General features: G+C 47.7%; 1 protein-coding gene across 1 annotated transcript in view; it reads left to right on the top strand.

Annotated features, from left to right (window-relative positions):
* TSHR (thyroid stimulating hormone receptor) overlaps window positions 1-24521 on the top strand; it is a 131947-nt gene that overhangs the window by 16785 nt on the left and 90641 nt on the right. Inside the window, 1 exon segment of the mRNA XM_068254446.1 lies at window positions 3811-4042. Within this exon segment, the coding sequence (XP_068110547.1) occupies window positions 3873-4042 (170 nt within the window). The 5' untranslated portion in view covers window positions 3811-3872.

Here is a 24521-nt window from a genome sequence, read left to right as displayed (position 1 = left end):
ACTAACTCCGCAACACGTTACAGAGTACATAGTCATGTCACTGACTGTCCTCAGAGGAGGCGGAGCTCACTATCTAATCTCCATCATAGGCAAAGTTTAATAGCCTACCGTGTTAATATTACTGTATATATGGAATGTATGTGGCTGTTCTGGATACTGCATTTTGGAAAAAGCTTCATTTTACAAGAGGTATAGGTTATAGCATTATTGCTATAGCAGTGCCCATATCTGGCGCTGCACAACGGTCTGAAAAGACCTGCTTCGCTGCAGAGAGGCTTCCTCCCCTGAACTGGTAATACATGAGTTGGAGGCTTATTCATTTTATTTTCGCCGTATATGAGTTGGAGGCTTCTTCACCCTTTACTGACCATACAATGATTGGAGGCTTCTTTCCCTATACTGGGTGGCCATACATAGGTTGGATTGGAGTCTTCCTCCAATCCAATGAGTTGGAAATCTTCCTCACCTTATACTGGCCATACATGAGTTGGAGACCTCCTCACCCTGTACTAGCCATACATGACTGAATTGGAGACTTCATAGCCCTATACTGGCCATACACGGGTTAGAGGCTTCCTCACGGGTTGGAGGCTTCCTCACAATATACTGTCCATACATGTGTTGGAGGCTTCCTTACCTTATACTGGCCATACATGAGTTGGAGGCTTCCTCACCCTATACTGGCCATACATGAGATGGAGGCTTCCACACCCTATACTGGCCATACATGAGATGGAGGCTTCCACACCCTATACTGGCCATACATGAGATGGAGGCTTCCACACCCTATACTGGCCAATGGCCATACATAAGTTGGAGGTTTCCTCACCCTATACTGGCCATATATGAGTTGGAGGCTTCCTCACCCTATACTGGCCATACATGAGTTGGAGGCTTCCTCACCCTATACTGGCCATACATGAGTTGGAGGCTTCCTCACCCTATTCTGGCCATACATGAGTTGGAGGCTTCCTCACCCTATACTGGCCATACATGAGTTGGAGGCTTCCTCACCCTATACTGGCCATACATGAGTTGGAGGCTTCCTCACCCTATACTGGCCATACATGAGTTGGAGGCTTCCTCACCCTATACTGGCCATACATGAGTTGGAGGCTTCCTCACCCTATACTGGCCATATATGAGTTGGAGGCTTCCTCACCCTATACTGGCCATACATGGGTTGGAGGCTTCCTCACCCTTTACTGGCCACACATGAGTTGGAGGCTTCCTTACCCTATACTGGCCATACATGGGTTGGAGGCTTCCTCACCCTATACTGGCATACATGGGTTGGAAGCTTCCTCACACTATACTGGCCATACATAAGTTGGAAGCTTCCTCACACTATACTTGCCATACATGGGTTGGAGACTTCCTCACGGTATACTGGCCATACATGGGTTGGAGACTTCCTCACGGTATACTGGCCATACATGAGTTGGAGGCTTCCTCACCCTTTACTGGCCATATGTGAGTTTTAGGCTTCCTCACCCTTTACTGGCCATACATGAGTTGGAGGCTTCCTCACACTATACTGGCCATACATGGGTTGGAGACTTCCTCACGGTATACTGGCCATACATGGGTTGGAGACTTCCTCACGGTATACTGGCCATACATGGGTTGGAGGCTTCCTCACCCTATACTGGCCATACGTGAGTTTGAGGCTTCCTCACCCTATACTGGCCATACATGGGTTGGAGGCTTCCTCACCCTATACTAGCCATACATGAGTTGGAGGCTTCCTCCCCCTATACTGGCCATACATGGGTTGGAGGCTTCCTCACCCTATACTGGCCATACATGAGTTGGAGGCTTCCTCACCCTATACTGGCCATACATGGGTTGGAGGCTTCCTCACCCTATACTAGCCATACATGAGTTGGAGGCTTCCTCACCCTATACTGTCCATACATGAGTTGGAGACTCCCTTACCCTATACTGGCCATACATGAGTTGGAGGCTTCCTCACCCTATACTGGCCATACATGAGTTGGAGGCTTCCTCACCCTATTCTGGCCATACATGAGTTGGAGGCTTCCTCACCCTATACTGGCCATACATGAGTTGGAGGCTTCCTCACCCTATACTGGCCATACATGAGTTGGAGGCTTCCTCACCCTATACTGGCCATACATGAGTTGGAGGCTTCCTCACCCTATACTGGCCATACATGAGTTGGAGGCTTCCTCACCCTATACTGGCCATATATGAGTTGGAGGCTTCCTCACCCTATACTGGCCATACATGGGTTGGAGGCTTCCTCACCCTTTACTGGCCACACATGAGTTGGAGGCTTCCTTACCCTATACTGGCCATACATGGGTTGGAGGCTTCCTCACCCTATACTGGCATACATGGGTTGGAAGCTTCCTCACACTATACTGGCCATACATAAGTTGGAAGCTTCCTCACACTATACTTGCCATACATGGGTTGGAGACTTCCTCACGGTATACTGGCCATACATGGGTTGGAGACTTCCTCACGGTATACTGGCCATACATGAGTTGGAGGCTTCCTCACCCTTTACTGGCCATATGTGAGTTTTAGGCTTCCTCACCCTTTACTGGCCATACATGAGTTGGAGGCTTCCTCACACTATACTGGCCATACATAAGTTGGAAGCTTCCTCACACTATACTGGCCATACATGGGTTGGAGACTTCCTCACGGTATACTGGCCATACATGGGTTGGAGACTTCCTCACGGTATACTGGCCATACATGGGTTGGAGGCTTCCTCACCCTATACTGGCCATACGTGAGTTTGAGGCTTCCTCACCCTATACTGGCCATACATGGGTTGGAGGCTTCCTCACCCTATACTAGCCATACATGAGTTGGAGGCTTCCTCCCCCTATACTGGCCATACATGGGTTGGAGGCTTCCTCACCCTATACTGGCCATACATGAGTTGGAGGCTTCCTCACCCTATACTGGCCATACATGGGTTGGAGGCTTCCTCACCCTATACTAGCCATACATGAGTTGGAGGCTTCCTCACCCTATACTGTCCATACATGAGTTGGAGACTCCCTTACCCTATATTGGCCATAAATGAGTTCGAGGCTTCCTCACGGTATACTGGCCATACATGAGTTGGAGGCTTCCTCACCCTATACTGTCCATACATGAGTTGGAGACTCCCTTACCCTATATTGGCCATAAATGAGTTCGAGGCTTCCTTACCCTATATTGGCCATACATGAGTTGGAGGCTTCCTCACCCTATACTAGCCATACATGAGTTGGAAGCTTCCTCACACTATACTGGCCATACATGGGTTGGAGGCTTCCTCACCCTATACTGTCCATACATGAGTTGGAGACTTCCTCACGGTATACTGGCCATACATGAGTTGGAGGCTTCCTCACTCTGTACTGGCCATACATGAGTTGGCCATACGTGAGCCAGAAGCTTCTTCAGAAGGTACTGCTTATAGCCATGACCAGACAACCTTCTTCCATTGCCCCATGGTACAATCCTGATGCTCACCTGCCTGCTGTAAAAACTTTCAGCAGAAGACAGGAGTCACCCAGTCATCTAGTTACTGACTCTTGTCAAAGTCTTCCTTATTCTGGCCCATTTTTCCTGCTGTCCCGTGTCCAATACATCTTCAGGTAATGCCTGTAGGCTTGCTCCCTAATATACCCCACCCCTTGACAGGTACCCTTATTGTGGCACAACAATCATTGTTATTCACCTGTAAGTGGTTTTCATGTTGTACCTGAGCAGCGTTATCTGTGATTAGCGATCTTGTGGGCCACACAGCTAACCATCTATTTATACCTCTGTCCCCTGCAGGACTGAAGAGCAGCCGCTTGTACCTGGCAGAGCTGTGACCCATGTGAGGCCCATGCCTGGTGATGTCCTGTGAAATGCTCTGCCTATCCTGCTACCTCCTGCTTCTCCTGCTGCCCCATGCTGGAGCTAATAACTGCCCCGACAACTGCAAGTGTGAGGAGGAAGTCAATTATATCATCACCTGCAGGAATCGCTCCACTGTGCCCGATCTGCCCCAGAGCACAGAGATACTGTGAGTACCAGACTGATGTCATCTCCAGTACTGATGTCACCTCCTGTACTGCTGCCTCCTCCTGTACCACTGTCACCTCCTGTACTGCTGCCTTCTCCTGTACCACTGTCATCTCCTGTACTGCTGCCTCCTCCTGTACCACTGTCACCTCCTGTACTGCTGCCTCCTCCTGTACCACTGTCACCTTCTGTACTGCTGTCACCTCTTGTACCACTGTCACCTCCTGTACTGCTGCCTTCTCCTGTACCACTGTCATCTCCTGTACTGCTGCCTCCTCCTGTACCACTGTCACCTCCTGTACTGCTGCCTCCTCCTGTACCACTGTCACCTTCTGTACTGCTGTCACCTCTTGTACCACTGTCATCTCCTGTACCACTGTCGCCTTCTGTACTGCTGTCACCTCCTGTACTGCTGCCACCTCTTGTACCACTGTCACCTCCTGTACTGCTGCTTCCTCCTGTACCACTGTCACCTTCTGTACTGCTGTCACCTCTTGTACCACTGTCATCTCCTGTACCACTGTCGCCTTCTGTACTGCTGTCACCTCCTGTACTGCTGCCACCTCCTGTACTGCTGCTACCTCCTGTACTGCTGCCACCTCTTGTACAACTATCATCTCCTGTACCGCTGCCACCTCCTGTTCCACTGTCACCTCCTGTATTGCTAGTACCACCTCCTGTACCACTGTCATCTCCTGTACTGCTGCCACCTCCTGTAATTCTGTCACCTCCTGTAATGCTACCACATCCTGTACTGCTGCCACGTCCTGTAATTCTGTCACCTCCTGTACCGCTGTTATCTCCTGTATAGCTGTCACCTTCTGTAATGCTATCACCTCCTGTAGCACTGTCACATCCTGTACTGCTGCCCCCTCCTGTAATTCTGTCATCTCCTGTACCGCTGTTATCTCCTGTATAGCTGTCACCTTCTGTAATGCTATCACCTCCTGTAGCACTGTCACATCCTGTACTGCTGCCACCTCCTGTAATTCTGTCATCTCCTGTACCGCTGTCACCTTCTGTAATGCTATCACCTCCTGTTCCACTGTCAGCTCCTGTAATGTTGTCCTCCAAAAAATGGCCATTACCCCATAACAGCTTCTTGGTCAGCACACTGTTAAACTGTAATATCACCCACTTGAGCCGTAGGGAAACATGGGCATTACCTTGCACATTCAGTTTTAACTGACAGCTGCTGATATATAACTGACAGCAACTGGTATATTTCAGTTCTGACAAAATGTTGTCTAAACTGGAAGGGATCATTGTAAGAAGAAAATGGTGAATTCTGAGAGGAACTGACTGTGAGGTAAGTATATAATATTCATTTGCAGCTACGTCATGTGTTTATTTTAAATAATTTTACTCACTTCAGGTTCCCTTTAAAGCGCCAATGAAATGAGAGGGAGGGGGTGGCATCCTCTTTCTCTGGATCTGCTGATCCTTGTGACATACACTTTTAAATGACCATGTATATATTGGATAATACATTTGCCCTGATTGAATAGGTGAGGAGTGAGGAGTGGGAGCTGGGAGCTTATATGACTTGTACTGATAGTTATATGACTGGTACTGATAGTTATATGACTGGTACTGATAGTTATATGACTTGTACTGATAGTTATATGACTTGTACTGATAGTTATATGACTGGTACTGATAGTTATATGACTTGTACGGATAGTTATATGACTTGTACGGATAGTTATATGACTTGTACGGATAGTTATATGACTTGTACTGATAGTTATATGACTTGTACTGATAGTTATATGACTGGTATGGATAGTTATATGACTTGTACTGATAGTTATATGACTTGTACTGATAGTTATATGACTTGTACTGATAGTTATATGACTTGTACTGATAGTTATATGACTTGTACTGATAGTTATATGACTTGTACTGATAGTTATATGACTTGTACTGATAGTTATATGACTTGTACGGATAGTTATATGACTTGTACTGATAGCTATATGACTTGTACTGATAGATCCTGATAGTGTTTTTCCCCGTGGTGAAGGTGAAGACCCCCCCTCCGTCTGCATTCCCCATGCTATTATTGGGCAGAAGAATGTCACCTCTATTGCCTGGAGGACAGATACACAGACACTGCCACGGTCTATAGCTTGTGGCCACCTATCAGAAATCAGCTTTCAGCAGTGTAGTGTTACCAGACTGATGAAAAGTGATTTCTGATTGGTTGTTACGAGTTTCATCTTTGTGCGCCATTTTACTAAGTTGTGTAGCTGGAGTGGCGGAAGTGTTCCCTCCAGACAGCCATATAATGTATAAGAAGAACCTTCTCATCCCCCCAGGGCTTGTCTGCCCCTCCTTCTTGCGGGTGTGCTGTACCCGGGTCACCCTGCACAGAAGTGGATAATATGGGGTGGTCATTTTTGAGCCTCATTAGTGGAGGCACAGAGCGATGCTTGCTGTGTAGTTAGGGGTTGATGATATTGGCATGCCGATGGAAATGGTTGTGTGAGCTGTTCACAGTCTTGTCATACAGAGATAGAGTAAAGCTTGGAAGGATATCCACATGGAGTGTGTATGTGGTGTTTGCGCTAGCCGCATGGAGTTTGTATGTTGAATTTGTGTTATCTACATGGAGTTTGCATGTTGAGTTTGTGATATCCGCATGGAGTTTGTATGTCGTGCTTGTGTTATCTGCATGGAGTTTGTATGTTGAGTTTATGTTATCTGCATGGAGTTTGCATGTTGAGTTTGTGATATCCACATGGAGTTTGTATGTTGTTTTTGTGTTATCTGCATGGAGTTTGCATATTGTGTTTGTGTTATCTGCATGGAGTTTGTATGTTGTGTTTGTGTTATCTTCATGGAGTTTGTATGATGAGTTTGTGTTATCTGCATGGAGTTTGCATATTGTGTTTGTGTTATCTGCATGGAGTTTGTATGTTGTGTTTGTGTTATCTGCATGCAGTTTGTATGTTGCGTTGTGTTGTTTTCCTCAGGAAGCTCTGGCTTCCTCCTACAACCCAACTGAAGGTACGCACGTTTGTTAGATAAAGATAAGGCAAAACTGCGGATAACAACTGCTTCGGCCAACAATCGTTCGCTCTGCTAATGTGTGTACAGCGTACGGATGATGCCACTTAAGGATCCCACATGTTGGATCATTAACGACCCTCAACGCCAAGCATGCCGATCACAATGTTATTTCTTAACTGCGGGATGCCCTTCCCCCTTCATAGCAACAGAACACCCCACTAGCCGGAAGGCTAGAGAGGTCTCCATACAGCATTGGGTCCCGATTTGTCGACCAAGGGAACGTTTCAGTAACTGCATTTGTGTACTTAGCTTAGCTGTACTTTTAAGGAGCCCATTAACACTACAATCCCACAGCCGATCGACCATTTCCAATCACCACGGCAAATGATCGGAAATTTTTGGTCGTGCCCTTAAAGGGAACCAGAGAGGAACCTTAATAAAAAATAGAACAAGCTTTTATACATACCTGGGGCTTCTTCCAGCCCCATAAGCCTGGATCGCTCCCACGCCGCCATCCTCCGCTTCCTGTATCTGCGGTACCGGGTCCCGTCACTTCCGGCGGATGTGGCCAATTGTCCGCATCACAAGGGCTCCCTCCATACCCGTACGCATGAGGCTGCGCAGTAGGCAGCCTCATGCGTATGTATATGGAGGGAGCCCCGTGTGATGCGGACAATTAGCCGCGTCTGCCAGCCGACTGACCGACTCGCGGCAATGACGGGACCCGGTACCGGCGGATCCAGGCAGCAGAGGACGGCGGCGTGGGAGCGATCCGTGCGTATGGGGCTGGAGGAAGCCCCATGTATGTATAAAAGCTTCCCCCCAACGTCTCTGGTTCCCTTTAAATGGCCAAATTCCCACTTACCAATTTGATCGGATTAATTAAATCGACCAATTACTTAGACTGGATTGGTAAGCAGGAATTCGGCCATCAGTGGGTATGATCGATCGTTTCTGTTCGATTACAACGGCATTTGGAAACCATCCATCGGCCGCAGGATTGTATCGTTAATGGCCACCATTCGTTGTACACTGGGGATAATTTAAAGGTGTACAGTTGGGGTAAAGGTTAGTGTTTGCAGTTTCTGCAGTGCAGGGTTGGCACTGTATAGTCTGCAGTTGAGGGTCTGATCTATGTTGTTCGCAGTGTAGTGTCTGCATAGCAGTGTCCGCAGTGTAGTGTCTGCAATGCAGTGTCCGCAGTGTAGTGTCTGCAGTGCAGTGTCCGCAGTGTAGTGTCTGCAGTGCAGTGTCCGCAGTGTAGTGTCTGCAGTGCAGTGTCCGCAGTGGAGGTTATACGCTCTGTTGTCTGAAGTGTAGTGTCCACAGTGCAATGTCCGCAGTGGAGGTTATACGCTCTGTTGTCTGCAGTGTAGTGTCCACAGTGCAATGTCCACAGTGGAGGCTCTGCTCTCTGTTGTCTGCAATGCAGTGTCTGCAGAGTAGTGTGTGCAGTGGAGGGACTGCTCTCTGTTGTCTGCAGTGCAGTGTCCGGAGTGGAGGGTCTGCTCTCTGTTGTCTGCGGTGCAGTGTCCGCAGTGGAGGGTCTGCTCTCTGTTGTCTGCAGTGTAGTGTCCACAGTGGAGGGTCTGCTCTCTGTTGTCTGCGGTGCAGTGTCCGCAGTGGAGGGTCTGCTCTCTGTTGTCTGCAGTGCAGTGTCCGTAGTGGAGGGTCTGCTCTCTGTTGTCTGCAGTGCAGTGTCCGCAGTGGAGGGTCTACTCTCTGTTGTCTGCAGTGCAGTGTCCGCAGTGCAGTGTCTGCAGTGGAGGATCTACTCTCTTGTCTGCAGTGCAGTGTCCGCAGTGGAGGGTATGCTCTCTGTTGTCTGAAGTGTAGTGTCCGCAGTGCAGTGCAGTGGAGGGTCTACTCTCTTTTATGTGCAGTTTCCGCAGTGGATGGTCCACTCTCTGTTATCTGCAGTGCAGTGTCCGCAGTGGAGGGTCTACTCTGTTATCTGCAGTGCCAGTGCAGAGTCCGCATTGGAGGGTCTGCTCTTTGTTGTCTGAAGTGCAGTGTCTGCAGTGCAGTGTCCGCAGTGGAGGGTATATGTAAAAAGAAAGAAAGAACCGAGAGCCCAATATAGTGTAGTAAGTACTGGTAAATGGGTTTTATGAAACGAGTACAAAGTTTTACTCACAAACCAGGGTTACCTCCAGGCAACCACTGTATAAGCAGGTGAGGAGATGTCCTCACTCAGGGTTAAGAAGTCGCTCTCTGTAGATAGGAAGAAAAAGGGGTATCCCCCTCCACCAGGGATGGATATTAGGTATAACATAATAGAGGAAAGAGGCGCCAAAAGGATAAAATCAGATTTAAAAAATTAAAAAATGCTTAGGAGGCAGTGGTGGACTTACCTCCTGCAAGCAGACACAACAAGCTGTGTATTCAAAATAAAGCAGATTTATTGGTACACTCCAGGGGGTATTTGCAACGCGTTTCGCAGGCCTAAACCCGCTTCATCAGGCAGTAGCTAGTAGGAGTACACAACAGCAATTTGTCGGGTAACACCTGGCACAGTGGAGGGTATGCTTTCTGTTGTCTGCAGTGTAGTGTCCACAGTGGAGGGTCTGCTCTCTGTTGTCTGCAGTGCAATGTCCACAGTGGAGGCCCTGCTCTCTGTTGTCTGCAGTGCAATGTCCACAGTGGAGGCTCTGCTCTCTGTTGTCTGAAGTGTAGTGTCCACAGTGGAGGGTCTGCTCTCTGTTGTCTGCAGTGTAGTGTCCACAGTGGAGGGTCTGCTCTCTGTTGTCTGCAGTGTAGTGTCCACAGTGGAGGGTCTGCTCTCTGTTGTCTGCAGTGTAGTGTCCACAGTGGAGGGTCTGCTCTCTGTTGTCTGCAGTGTAGTGTCCACAGTGGAGGGTCTGCTCTCTGTTGTCTGCAGTGTAGTGTCCACAGTGGAGGGTCTGCTCTCTGTTGTCTGCAGTGTAGTGTCCACAGTGGCGGGTCTGCTCTCTGTTGTCTGCAGTGTAGTGTCCACAGTGGAGGGTCTGCTCTCTGTTGTCTGCAGTGTAGTGTCCACAGTGGAGGGTCTGCTCTCTGTTGTCTGCAGTGTAGTGTCCACAGTGGAGGGTCTGCTCTCTGTTGTCTGCAGTGTAGTGTCCACAGTGGAGGGTCTGCTCTCTGTTGTCTGCAGTGTAGTGTCCACAGTGGAGAGTCTGCTCTCTGTTGTCTGCAGTGTAGTGTCCACAGTGGAGGGTCTGCTCTCTGTTGTCTGCAGTGTAGTGTCCACAGTGGAGGGTCTGCTTTCTGTTGTCTGCAGTGTAGTGTCCACAGTGGATGGTCTGCTCTCTGTTGTCTGCAGTGTAGTGTCCACAGTGGAGGCTCTGCTCTCTGTTGTCTGCAGTGTAGTGTCCACAGTGGAGGCTCTGCTCTCTGTTGTCTGCAGTGTAGTGTCCGCAGTGGAGGCTCTGATCTCTGTTGTCTGCAGTGTAGTGTCCACAGTGGAGGGTCTGCTCTCTATTGTCCACAGGGCAGTGTCCACAAAGTAGTGTCCACAGTGGCGTTGTGAATAGCACTCTCGCCTTGCAGCGCTGGATTCCCAGTTCAAATCCCAGCAAGGGCACTATCTGCACAGAGTTTGTATGTTCTTCCGTGTCTGCAAAGATTTCCCAAAAACAAAAAACATACAGATAAGTTAATTGGCTTTCCCCTAAAACCACGATACATACACTACATGATACATACATAGACATATGACTATGGTAGGGATTAGATTGTGAGCCCCTCTGAGAGACAGTTAAGTGACAAGACTATATACGCTGTACAGCGCTGTGGAATCTGTCAGCACTACATAAATAATAAGTAATAATAGTGTCCGCAGTGGAAGGTCTGCAGTGTGCATAGAATACTGCACGTTTGTGAAGTCTGCTCACAGCCAGCCGCCAGTCCCTGTGGGATGAGCAGGAATGTATATTTACTGTACAGTCACATTCCAGCTGTGGCCACACAAGTATAAGCGGATGTACAGTGCCCCCCCCCCCCCCCTCTCCTGGCTGTGTAGTGAGCAGGTATCGGGGGTCCGAGGCTGGAGCGACAGTGCTCCAATACAAAGTACAGGATTGCTGCAAAATCGCTTTTCAATCGCTGAAAAGTTTGCAGGGATTTTACTACCCGGATCCAAAATAGGAAATCGCACTCCCTGTACAAATCGATATTGAATTCAAAAGTGCTTTAAAATCACCAGAAATCGCTCCAGAAAATGACACTGTGCCGAATATTATCCGGCAACAGCGTCCCACTGCAGCAGCCATATTATCCTATGTCAGACTGTTGGCCTATACTAAAAAATGCAAATGTCAGCCATAGTCCAATGTAGCATAGAAAGGGTTAAAGCATATACAAAATACAAATGTATTTCTTAATAAGCATGTCTTGGTTTTAGCAGTCTGCTGTCTCATCACTACAGACTTACTGTGGCTGCTTACTTGCTCCTCCCCCCTGCCTTGGTCTGACAGCCCACCTGCAGTGAGGGAGGAACCTACTGAAGCCACACCCTCCCACTGACTGACTACTAATGGAGAAAAGTTAACGGTTCCCCTCTGCTCCTAGTGTCACTGCCAGGAGGGTAGGACTGAGGGAAGGAAGGGATGGGGGATGAACAGGAATTGCAAAATAATAAAATGTTCTAAGTAAAATATTAAAGGACCTCTATCGCAAAAAAATGTAAAATTCCTGAAAACGCATAAAAAAGTATATTTCTCCCAGAGTAAAATGTGCTATAAATTACTGTTCTATGTTGCTTTCACATACAGTAGGTAATAGAAATCTAACAAAACTGACAGGTTTTGGACTAGCCCATCTCCTCATAGGGGATTCTCTGGGATTTCTTTATTCTCAAAAGGATTTAGCGAATGCCATTTGTTCAGCCCAACTGCCAGAAGTGTGCAAACAGATAGGAGAGTGGGCAGGCCTGCATCTTTGTACAGATCCTTTTCATGGTGAGCTTTAATAAAGAATAAATTAAATACTGAGAATCCCCCATGAAGAAATAGACTAGTCAAAAACCTGTCGGTTCTGTCAGATTTCTAACTCCTGTAAGTGACAGCAACATAGGAGAAAAGTCATTTATAGCTCATTTTACTCTTGAAGAAACATACAAATTATCTGTATGTGTTTACACGTATTTTAAATTTTACAATTTTTCTTGATAGTGGTATTTTAAATGCTCTAAAAATCTTGAAAGTTTTTTTAAGGTTAACTGTCAGAACAGGGATCTCTAGACTGAGTCCTTCAGCCAAGATCAGGCTGGTTAAGCTGGGAACTACTGTATACTTCCAGTAAGTACGAATTTGCAATGTCATTTTGCGCATTAAAAATAAAACCCATGCATGCCAATGGAGTCATTTCCATTGAAAGTGGACTTGGTGCGATGCAGAAGTAAATATGCATGCTGCAGATTTCTACACCACGCTTCCGTCTCCCATGAATTTTTAGACACATACCCACTAAAATGTGCATAAATCATGAAAATTTGCATACAGGAAAATATATGTAATATTCTTGTGGCTATAGACCCATAGAGAGGGAGAGGATCCATGTGTTCTGTAATATGGAGAGGGGAGGAGAATGTTCTGTACTATGGAAAGGGGAGGTAGATGAGCAGTGTGTTCTGTACTAGTGATGGGAATTCCGATGTAATGTCTGATTGCGCTGCCCGGAAGCTCCCTTCCACACTGAGTAGCGCGCATGCTCAGTGTGAAGTTAATTATGCTGCTGATGGTAAAATAATAAATATCTCTGCTTCCACACATCATATACTCACCAAATTTTCAGGGTAGGGAGAGGATCCCCTGAACTACCTATATGCCAAATTGCAGCCAGATTAGAGAAACCTATCTCGGGAACCAGTGGGTCTCAGGGGCTGCAATTTGGCATAGAGGTAGTTCTGGGGGTCCCCTCCCTACCCTGAAAATTTGGGGAGTGTAGGATGTGAAGAAGCAGAGATATTTAGTATTTTACCATCAGCAGCATATTTAAATAGGAACTGTGGCCGCACAGTCTCCTACTGCGCATGCGGGGCAGCGCAAATCCAAAGGCAGCGTAATCAGACACAACACTGGCTCAAAGGGATCTAAGCAGGTCCTGGCTTCAAATAACTGAAAGGGCTGCCATTGTTCAGAAGCTCACCCCCCCCCCCCCCCTGCTATTTTACCACTGCTATTATCCAGGCTAGGTGTGACATTTTTCAACTGTAACTGATGTTTTCTGTTTGAAGTACAATGGGGGTTAGTTTGTGGTCAATTAAGTCTAATGAGGTGATTTCTGATCTGCCTTCCACCATCTCCTGCTCAGCCTTTACCAACAGACAAAGTGGCTATTTTAACCCTTATATGTAAAAAAATGAGGTAAAATGGAAGGTTTTTTTTAATAATAAACCACATTTTTAGAATGCATTTTTAATTTGCTATAGAGCTGCCCTGGGTGTTAAAAATGATGCTCGGTTTATCGGCTCTTTTGGCTCAGCTCCCATTAAAGAGCCGGCTTGTATGGCTCTCAAACAGCTCTTCATTTAATATCATTAGAAGCCACTCAGATACGGAAGAAAAGCCCCGCCCCGTCTCCATGACAACTCCAGGCTGCTTCTCTGAGTGGGGCAATCCCTCCTGCTACTGCTTCTCTGCTCCGCCCCATACACCCCTACAAGCTACAGGAGGAGGACTACATCTCCTGGCATGCCTCAGCGCCCTTTATTACAGAGCAGAGCGCACTGGTGAGTGACTCACAGGCACCGGCTCTTGTCGTTCGCAGCATAGAGCCGGCTCGTTCGCGAATGACCCATCACTATTCTGTACTATGGAAAGTGGAGAGGGAGGAGCAGCCTGTTCTGTACTATGAAGAGGGGAGAGAAGGAGCAGCATGTTCTGTACTATGGAGAGGGGAGGGAGAGGAACAGTGTGTTCTGTACTATAAAGGGGGGAGGAGCAGCATGTTCTGTACTGTGGAAGGTGGAGGAGGGGTAGCAGCCTGTTCTGTACTATGGAGAGGGGAGGCAGAGAATGAGCAGCATGTTCTGTAATATGGAGAGGGGAGGCAGAGGATTAGCAGCCTGTTCTGTACTATGGAGAGGGGAGGCAGAGAATGAGCAGCATGTTCTGTACTAGGGAGAGGGGAGGCAGAGGATGAGCAGCATGTTCTGTAATATGGAGAGGGGAGGCAGAGGATGAGCAGCCTGTTCTGTACTATGGAGAGGGGAGGCAGAGGATGAGCAGCCTGTTCTGTACTATGGAGAAGGGAGGCAGAGGATGAGCAGCCTGTTCTGTACTATGGAGAGGGGAGGCAGAGAATGAGCAGCATGTTCTGTAGTATGGAGAGGGGAGGCAGAGGATGAGCAGCATGTTCTGTACTATGGAGAGGGGAGGCAGATGATTAGCAGCCTGTTCTGTACTATGGAGAGGGGAGGGAGAGGATGAGCAGCATGTTCTGTAATATGGAGAGGGGAGGGGGAGGAGCAGCATGTTCTGTAATTTGGAGAGGGGAGGCAGAGAATGAGCAGCATGTTCTGTACTAGGGAGAGGGGAGGCAGAGGATGAGCAGCCTGTTCTGTACTATGGAGAGGGGAGGCAGAGAATGAGCAGCATGTTCTGTACTATGGAGAGGGGAGGCAGATGATTAGCAGCCTGTTCTGTAATATGGAGAGGGGAGGCAGAAAATGAGCAGCATGTTCTGTACTAGGGAGAGGGGAGGCAGAGGATGAGCAGCCTGTTCTGTACTATGGAGAGGGGAGGCAGAGGATGAGCAGCATGTTCTGTACTATGGAGAGGTGAGGCAGAGGATGAGCAGCCTGTTCTGTACTATGGAGAGGGGAGGCAGAGGATGAGCAGCATGTTCTGTACTAGGGAGAGGGGAGGCAGAGAATGAGCAGCATGTTCTGTACTATGGAGAGGGGAGGCAGAGGATGAGCAGCATGTTCTGTGCTATGGAGAGGGGAGGCAGAGGATGAGCAGCATGTTCTGTACTATGGAGAGGGGAGGCAGAGGATGAGCAGCATGTTCTGTACTATGGAGAGGCGAGGCAGAGGATGAGCAGCCTGTTCTGTACTATGGAGAGGGGAGGCAGAGGATGAGCAGCATGTTCTGTAATATGGAGAGGGGAAGGGGAGGAGCAGCATGTTCTGTAGTATGGAGAGGGGAGGCAGAGGATGAGCAGCATGTTCTGTACTATGGAGAGGGGAGGCAGAGGATGAGCAGCATGTTCTGTACTATGGAGGGGGAGGCAGAGGATGAGCAGCCTGTTCTTTACTATGGAGAGGGGAGGCAGAGGATGAGCAGCATGTTCTGTACTATGGAGAGGGGAGGCAGAGGATTAGCAGCCTCTTCTGTACTATGGAGAGGGGAGGCAGAGGATGAGCAGCATGTTCTGTACTATGGAGAGGGGAGGCAGAGAATGAGCAGCATGTTCTGTACTAGGGAGAGGGGAGGCAGAGGATTAGCAGCCTGTTCTGTACTATGGAGAGGGGAGGCAGAGAATGAGCAGTCTGTTCTGTAATATGGAGAGGGGGGGGGGAGGAGCAGCATGTTCTGTACTAGGGAGAGGGGAGGCAGAGGATGAGCAGCATGTTCTGTACTATGGAGAGGGGAGGCAGAGGATGAGCAGCATGTTCTGTACTATGGAGAGGGGAGGCAGAGGATTAGCAGCCTGTTCTGTACTATGGAGAGGGGAGGCAGAGGATGAGCAGCATGTTCTGTACTAGGGAGAGGGGAGGCAGAGGATGAGCAGCATGTTCTGTACTATGGAGAGGGGAGGCAGAGGATGAGCAGCATGTTCTATAGTATGGAGAGGGGAGGCAGAGGATGAGCAGCATGTTCTGTCCTATGGAGAGGGGAGGATGAGCAGCGTGTTCTGTACTATGTAGAGGGGAGGAGCAGCCTGTTCTGTACTATGGAGAGGGGAGGAGCAGCGTGTTCTGTACTATGGAGAGGGGAGAGGGACGATTGAATAGTCTCTACATGCCTGTGCGCATGCTTATCTGTGGAGGACGGGGGACATCTGTACAGATATCAGACCAGATATAATGGCCCATAATGCAATTCACCTTTTCTCCTGAGTTTTCTCCTAGGAGATATTTTTTAGTCTTAGATTTAAAATACCTTTTTAGCACATTGCAATGGAAAAAGTACCAAAAAGTAGGTGAAAAAGAAATGTCATAATGATTTGGAGTATTTGTCTGCTGTTCAAGAAGCATCTTATTTACAAGTTGTGAAAATATCCCCCAGGAGAGAACTCAGGAGATAAGTGACTCTGGGCTGATGAAGCTGTGAATTGGACCTCCTGGATGGATGGAGACAGATGTGTCCTTATGGGACTTCCTGACAGTATTTGTGACAGAGACACGTCATTACTGTCACCGCCTGGTCACATGACCTCGTCTCCGTGGTGACATGGAGTCCCGCTGAGGCACCAGGCTGGCAAGCTGCTCATTATGTTTCCTCTCATCCCGTGTTATTCCCTCCATATATGAGAGAAACAAGCAGGAAAATATCCCAAGAATGTCCCGCGCCGCCAGTACCCGCTCTCTCCATCAGAGGGCGCCACTCAGTCATTCAGCTTCCAGAAAGGCATAAATGATCCCAGGTGAATTCATGGAATATTTCATAGGCCACCAATTTCAGCATAATGTCTGATTTCCCGTCACAGAAAACCGAGGTGAGGAAATTAGGGAGACGCCATTCTCAGGAAACGTTTATAAAGCTTGTTTCCAGCTGTCATATATGCTTCAATAGCATATGTCTCACACCCGGAACAAGCATGCAGCCAGCGAAGTCAAATCAGGAACAAGCATGCAGCCAGCGGAGTCACACCCGGAACACGCATGCAGCCAATGGAATCACACCCAGAACAAGCATGCAGCCAGAGGAGTCACACCCAGAACAAGCATGCAGCCAATGGAATCACACCCGGAACAAGCACACAGCCAGTGGACTTGCACCCAGAACAAGCATGCAGCCAGTGGAGTCACACCTGCAGCCAGCAGAGTTGCACTGGGAACAAGCATACAGCCAGAGGAGCCGCACCTGGAACAAGCATGCAGCCAGCGGAGTCACACCTGGAACAAGCATGCAGCCAGTGGAGTCACACCTGGAACAAGCATGCAGCCAGCGGAGTCACACCTGGAACAAGCATGCAGCCAGTGGAGTCACACCTGGAACAAGCATGCAGCCAGCGGAGTCACACCTGGAACAAGCATGCAGCCAGCGGAGTCACACCTGGAACAAGCATGCAGCCAGTGGAGTCACACCTGGAACAAGCATGCAGCCAGCGGAGTCACACCTGGAACAAGCATGCAGCCAGCGGAGTCACACGTGGAACAAGCATGCAGCCAATGGAGTCACATCCGGAACAAGCATGCAGCCAACGGAGTCGCACCTGGAACAAGCATGCAGCCAGCAAAGTCACACCCGGAACAAGCACGCAGCCATTGGAGTCACACCTGGAACAAGCATGCAGCCAGCGGAGTCACACCAGGAGCAGCATGCAGCCGGTGGAGTCACACCCGGAACAAGCATGCAGCCAACAGAGTCGCACCGGGAACAAGCATGCAGCCAGCAAAGTTGCACCCGGAAACAAGCATGCAGCCAGCAGAGATGTACTGGGAACAAGCATACAGCCAGCGGAGCCACACCTGGAACCAGCAGGCAGCAAGTGGAATCACGCCCGGAACATGCATGCATTCAGCAGTCGCACCTGCAATAAGCATGCAGTTAGCGGAGCCACACCCAGAACAAGCATGCAGCCGGCAGAGTCACACCTGGAATATACTTGTTGCCAGTGGAGTCACACCTGGAACAAGCATGCAGCCAGCAGACTCTCAGGTGGAACAAGCATGCAGCCAGCAGTGTCACACCTGGAACAAGCATGCAGCCAGTGAAGTCACACCTGAGACAAGCATGTAGCCAGCGGAGTCACACCTGGAACAGGGAGGTTCTACAGATGCATTACTGCAGTCACAGGTTGCCTGTCCTGGTTTTATGACAGAGATGTGTGTCATATAACGGCACAATCTCTAATTTCTTGACCTTTCAGCGACCTCCACTATATCCTGATATGACCCGGATAAGAGATGCATCCCTTTTGCCCCCTGCTTATAGATGTTTGGTAAAAGTTCTGCTAAGGTTTGCTGTATGAAATTGTATCGCAGACACCACCCTGAGGCTTGGAACCCACTAGAGCATTTTTTGAGCGTTGAGGGAGCACTTTAAATCGCTACCGATTTCCCTAAACACTCTGTCAATGTAAATAAACGTAACAAATCCCACAGTAGCGATTACAATTAGCAAAATCGCAATTGCAGGACATGCAGCATTTTGGGAGCGTTTGTGACTCAAAGTAAAGTACTTAATCGCTGGCAAATCTCTCATGAATCGCTACACATAGCAATGTGTGTGCAATTTTACATTCCTGCAAACTGTAATAAAAATTAAAATAAATATGAATTAAAATCGCAAATTGTGGAAGCGCTGCCATTTCCTTCTGCTGTATAAAATCGCAAATTGCTATCACAATCGCTTGTAAGAAGCTTACACAATTTAAAATCGCTACCAAAATAACTGGAAAACAATTATGAAAATGCTTATAAAACGCAATAGCGATTTGTGATTTGAAGTGGGTTCCAGAGATGTACCCAGAGATTGGCTGCTTCCGTCTGACTCTTCTCACACAGGCATCTGGCTCCGTGAACAGTCCGCCGCCTGCGTATCCGTCCCACCTAGAGTGCGGAGACTGACAGCAGCGATCCGGTGGGCCGCAGCGGATAAAGGACCTTCTATTGATAAAGCGTTCTATCGCCAGAGCGGGAAATGACTTTGGACGTTCTCGCCGAGCGGAACAGGCCGGTGATGGACCTGCGCTAATTGCCGTTTATTTGAACAGGAGAGTCGCCCATCTGCGGTGATTATTGGGAAATATCTGTGGCCGGGGGAGGGGGCTTCGCTTCTGCTCAGAGAGATGCGTTTAATCTCCGGGGTGTTTATTTAAGTCTGTCAGGGCGCCCCTGATTCTGCTGCACGGCTGGGTGAGCGCAGCGCCCGCGCAGGCCCCAGCCCTGAATACGGCCTTTGTGGAGGCGGGAGACGGCCGTGTGTGCGCAGACTGCCGCGGATGGGTCACTCGCCGGTCTCATCTCTCCACTCCGACATATGGATCCGATTTTACACTCTCTATTTCACCTGAATGCAGATTATTACACCTCATCATCCCAGATGCCTCAGCGCTGGGGAAATAATCTGCCTGTGCCGAGCGGCATGGCGGACGTGCCAAGCGCAAGTCAACAACTATCTCCCTGAGAGATCATTTACGCCTAGGGCGTTTTCGCCCTTTTTTCAAGCGCCGGCGAATTTCGCCCTAAAAAGCCTGTGCAATGATTCCCTATAAGAGTGTTCTCATCTGAGCGGTTTGTTTCCGATCCGCTCAGCAAAGCGCTGCATGTACCATATTCTGAGCGTTTTTTGCTCAATAGAAGGTATAGGGAAATCGCAAAGCGTCTGAAAAAGCACTTTGTATAGCGATTTCCCCAGCGCTTTGATGAATAAATACATTGTATTTATTCATCTCCGGGTCAAAGAGGTCACTTTTTCACTTGCGTCAGGAAGTCATGGAATTGGCCGCCATAGGACTCAATACAATATACTGTGTATGTGTGTATATATATATATATATATATAATTTTTTTTTGAATTATAAACCAACATTTTTCTTATGAAAACTTTATGGTATGCGTGACTAGGGGTGTGATGGGGGCGTGATCAGGGGTGTGGCAGGGGCGTGGCTTAAGTGTCCCTCTTTCTCATCTCAAAAAGTTGGGCGGCGTATAATTTGTCCACTCCAGCCATTGATTGTTCAATATCGTTTTATGACCTCCTCTTGTGAATAAAGATCACTGCAATATAATCATAATGTTCTCCGGTATTAATAAAAACCTTATGTAGGGTCTCCTGCCCTCCCCCTTTGCATGAAAGATATAGGGAGTGCATTTTAATTTTGCCAGTATAACGCCTCATGTTTTATTTTGTCCACTCCAGCCATAGATTGTTACATATCGTTTTATTCCCTCCCCTTGTGAAGAACGATCAGCCAGTTTACAGTATATCATGGAATGGTACTGTACTGGTTGAACTCGATGGACGTATGTCTTTTTTCAACCAAAATAACTATGTAACTATGGAATATCAATGTCACAGAATGATATAGGGCAGAGCCAGGGGGAGTATCGCTGGCACAGTGCTTGCAAAACAACCAGTCACATTACATAGCCAGTTTAAATAGTTAATTATTGATGTCAAAAAACGATATTTTACTACTACGTTACTGTGCGCCCTTATTTCCAGGTGCTTTTATTTAACGTATGCCCTGGCATGTGGCATCAGCCACGTGGTGACCAGACGTGGCCCTCACAAGCAGGGAAACAAGCACAAAGGGGGTAAGAGGCGGCCAGGAGTGGATAAAACTAAAACAAATAAAAGAGAAAAAGGGGGAGGTGGCTTATCTCAATAATGACTCCCCTTTTTTCTCTTTTATTTGTTTTTAACTCAGTTTAATACACTCCTGGGTGCGTCTTAGGCTCGGTTCACATTGGAGCGCATCCGCTTCCGTTCTGTTAGCGGAGCAGGAACGCAAGGTCCCCACATGTCGGGAACGTCCGCTCCTGAGAGCGGAGCGCAGGGAACGGAACGGAAGAAATGTGCACTTTCCCATCGGGAAAGCATTGCTGCCGCTGCTGCGTTCCGCTCATCGGAGCGGAACGTAAGCTAAAGGTACTCAATGTGAACCGAGCTTTAGGCCTCTTTCACAGTGGGACGTTGTGTTTGATGCGACGTTAAAGCACATGTAGGTTATAAAATTGGACGTTATTTTGCACTGCGTTATGTGTCTCTTGGTGTGCCGTTTTCGTCGCATACTGATGGAACGAAAACGGCGCATGCGTTACATTTAAAAAACACATTACTGAGCATGTGCAACACACAACGCAGCAAATATATTGCTAAACGCACAGCATGCAGCACTTTCTAAATATTGCTACACGTTACACACAACGCAACGTGTCCACTGTGAATGTCGCACAGACTTTGTATTGCTGTGCGTTAGTCTGCGGTATAATTTTTTATAACGTGCGACTTGAACGTCCCACTGTGAAAGAGGCCTTAAGGTATGTACACACGTCTGATATTTCTTAACGTCTTGTCACTGAAACCGGTCGTTTGAACGACAGTTGGACGTGTGTACGTTCGATCGTTAGTTTGATAGCAGCAGTTTTGACTGATCTGCTCAGCGGATCCGTGAACTAAAGGGGCCTATACACTGGTCCTCTTTAGCCATAGATCGATCGATTCTATGGGATCGATCGGAAATGAATTCTATCAAATCTATCGATCAATCGATTTGCAGCCGTTTTTGATTGAATTTATCAGACATGGATAAATTAAATCAAAATCTGGATGGAAAATCTAGGCCGATTTGCTGCTGGCAGTGGCAGCAGATCGATGGCCCATAGAATTGCACTGGCTCTAATGGTCCAATAATGCATTTAGATCGAAAGTCTATTACTTTGACACTAATAGACATTCAAACAACAAGTTGTTTGATCAGTCTTTTGATCTGGTCCATTGTTCTATCCAGTCCATTGACCAGTCAAACGACATTTAAATTAGCTGTAATTAGCATTTCAAACGTTTGTCTGTGTGTACAAGGAGTCTGAACGACTTTTTGTTTGAATGACAAGTCGTTCAAACGCCCAACATTGACTTAACCACTTCAGCCTTTAGTCATTTTTCACGTTATGCATCCGAGCAATTTTTACCTCCCATTCATTCGCCAATTACTTTATCACTACTTATCACAATTAATTGATCTACCGTATATCTTGTTTTTTTCTGCCACCAATGAGACTTTCATTAGGTGGTACATTTTGCTAAGAATTATTTTTTTCTAAATGCATTTTAACGGGAATATTAAGAAAAAAAATTAATTATTTCTCAGTTTTCGGCCATTATAGTTTTAAAACAATACATGCTACCATAATTAAAACCTATGTATTTTATTTGCCCATTTGTCCCGGTTATTACACCATTTAAATTATGTCCCTATCACAATGTATGGCACCAATATTTTATTTGAAAATAAAGGTGCATTTTTTTAAGTTTTGCATCCATCACTATTTACAAGCTTATAATTAAAAAAATATATATATAGTAATATACCCTCTTGACATGCATATTAAAAAAAAGTTCAGACCCTTAGGTAACTATTTATGTTTTGTTTTTTTTAATTGTACATTTTTTATTATTTTTTACAGTTACAAATTTTATTTGGGTATTTTTGGGAGCGTGGGAGGTAAACAGCCGCGTGTGGGACGTTTGATGTCATATGCGCGCCCTTACTAGGCAACCATGTGGGGTGCATGTATATGTAGAGCGGAGTGCGTCCGGAGACAGCAGGAGGACAAGCGAAGGCCACGGACAGGTATTGTATAACTTGCACGGGGCACATTTAACATTAGGGGGTTTCATCACATCGTCAATCATCAATCGTCCCGAAATTGTGCGCCGTTACTGCCATGAGCCTGATTGAGCAAGTCGGCCCAACATCTTGCAGCATGTGCGATCGACTTATGCGACAGATATTGGTCGGGCATGCACTTGGCGGCACCGATTTTTATCCAATTCAATTATAATAATCAAATTGGATGGCCGATCGCCCAAGTCGCCTGATATATGGCCACCTTTACAGCCACACTTGCAGTCATTGAGTTGCTTATGGGCTCCTCTTTGTACAGTACCTTTATTGTAGAGGTAAAGGTGAGGCCATCTGTGTGGCAACTAAAGATTGGCTGAAATTGGGTCATGCAGGAGGACAATGATCCCAACACACCAGCAGATCTACCATACAGTGGCTGAACAAGAAAAGAATCAAGGTGTTGCAATGGCCAAGTGAAAGACCAGACCTCATCCCAATAGAAAAGCTGTTGGAGGACCATAAGAGAGCTGTGCATAAATAATGCCCAAAACATCACTAAACAGAAGCAATGTTGTAAAAAATATTGAGCCAAAATGCCTTCCCAACAATGTGGTTATCTTTGGGTCATGTTGTCCTGTAGAGCTCTGCTCCTAGTTCTGGAGTATCTGGTTATCTGCGGGTCATATGATCTGCCAGAGTTTTGCTCCCAGTTCTTGAGGTTCTAGTTATCTCTGGTGTTTTGCTCCCAGTTCTTGAGGTTCTAGTTATCTCTGGTGTTTTGCTCTCAGTTCTGGAAATTCTGCTAATTCTCCGGATCATGTGGTCAGGCAGTATTCTGCTCCCAGTTCTGGAGGTACTAGTTATCTCCTGGTCATGTAGCTCTGCTGAGTTCTGCTTCAGTTCTGGAGGTTCTGGTTATCTGGGGATCATGTGGTCCAGCAGATTTCTGCTCCCAGTTCTAGAGGTTCGGGTTATCTCCTGGTCATGTGGATAGGTAGAGTTCTTCTCCCAGTTTTGGAGGTTCTGGTTATCAATGGATCATGTGGTCAGACAGAGTTCTGCTTCCAAATTTGAAGGATCTGGTTACCCCTAGGTCATGTGGTCAGGCAGAGTCAGGGGCGCCTCTAGGCATAGGCAGTACAGGCCATTGCCTGGAGTGTCATTGGTCCTGGGAGGCCGCATTTTGCTGGATTAAGCCCCACCCCCACAGTAAGCCCCGCCCGTATGTGTTCTGCTGCATCTACTTAGCGTAAGTTGCAGGCAGCTGCCACCTCTGTGCCTTGTGCATCCTTTTTTACCCCCTTGAGACTCCTTCTGTCCCTTTTGCGCCTTCTCCGGTCTCCTCGTGCCATCTTCAGTCCCTTGTGCCATGACTGACCTCCTGTTGTCCTTCTGTCTCCCTTTGTGCCTCCTTTCTCCATGTGCCTCCTTCAGCCCCCCTTTGCCACCTCTGCCTCCTTCTGTCCCCCTGTGCCTCCTTATGTCCCCTTTGCCTTTATTGTCCCCTTGTGCTACCTCTGACCCCCGTTTCTCCTTCAGTCCCACTCTGCCTCCTTCTGTCCTCCTGTGCCTCCTTCTGTCTCCTTTTGGGGTACATCTGAAAATGGCGCAGGGAGAAAAATGGCGCACCGTTCTGCCGATAAATGTATCATAAAACGATATTTACCGTTTTAATGTAAATACAATAAAACGGTAAATTTCGTTTTATGCTACATTAATGATTGCAGAGCGGTGCGCCATGATAAACATGCGGGCTAGCATAGGCAGCGGGGGCTGGGGGAGAGAGGCAGCGGGAGACTAGAGGAGAGAGGCAGCGGGAGACTAGAGGGTATAGGCAGCAGATGTATGCAGAAGCATACGTTACCTTATCCTGGGCCAGCGATCGCTCCTTCCCTCTGCTCCTTCCATTCGTTTGCTGTAGTCCCGCAGCCGGCCAATCAGCATGCGGAGACTGAAGCCACATGGTGATTGGCCGGCTGCAGGACTACAGTAAACGAATGGAAGAAGTGAAGGAGCGG

The sequence above is a fragment of the Hyperolius riggenbachi genome, chromosome 9 (genome assembly GCF_040937935.1).
Source record: "Hyperolius riggenbachi isolate aHypRig1 chromosome 9, aHypRig1.pri, whole genome shotgun sequence".
NCBI classification, from domain to species: Eukaryota; Metazoa; Chordata; class Amphibia; order Anura; family Hyperoliidae; genus Hyperolius; species Hyperolius riggenbachi.
Note: the sequence above shows the minus strand (reverse complement) of the source record. Positions and strands in the feature narration are given on the sequence as shown.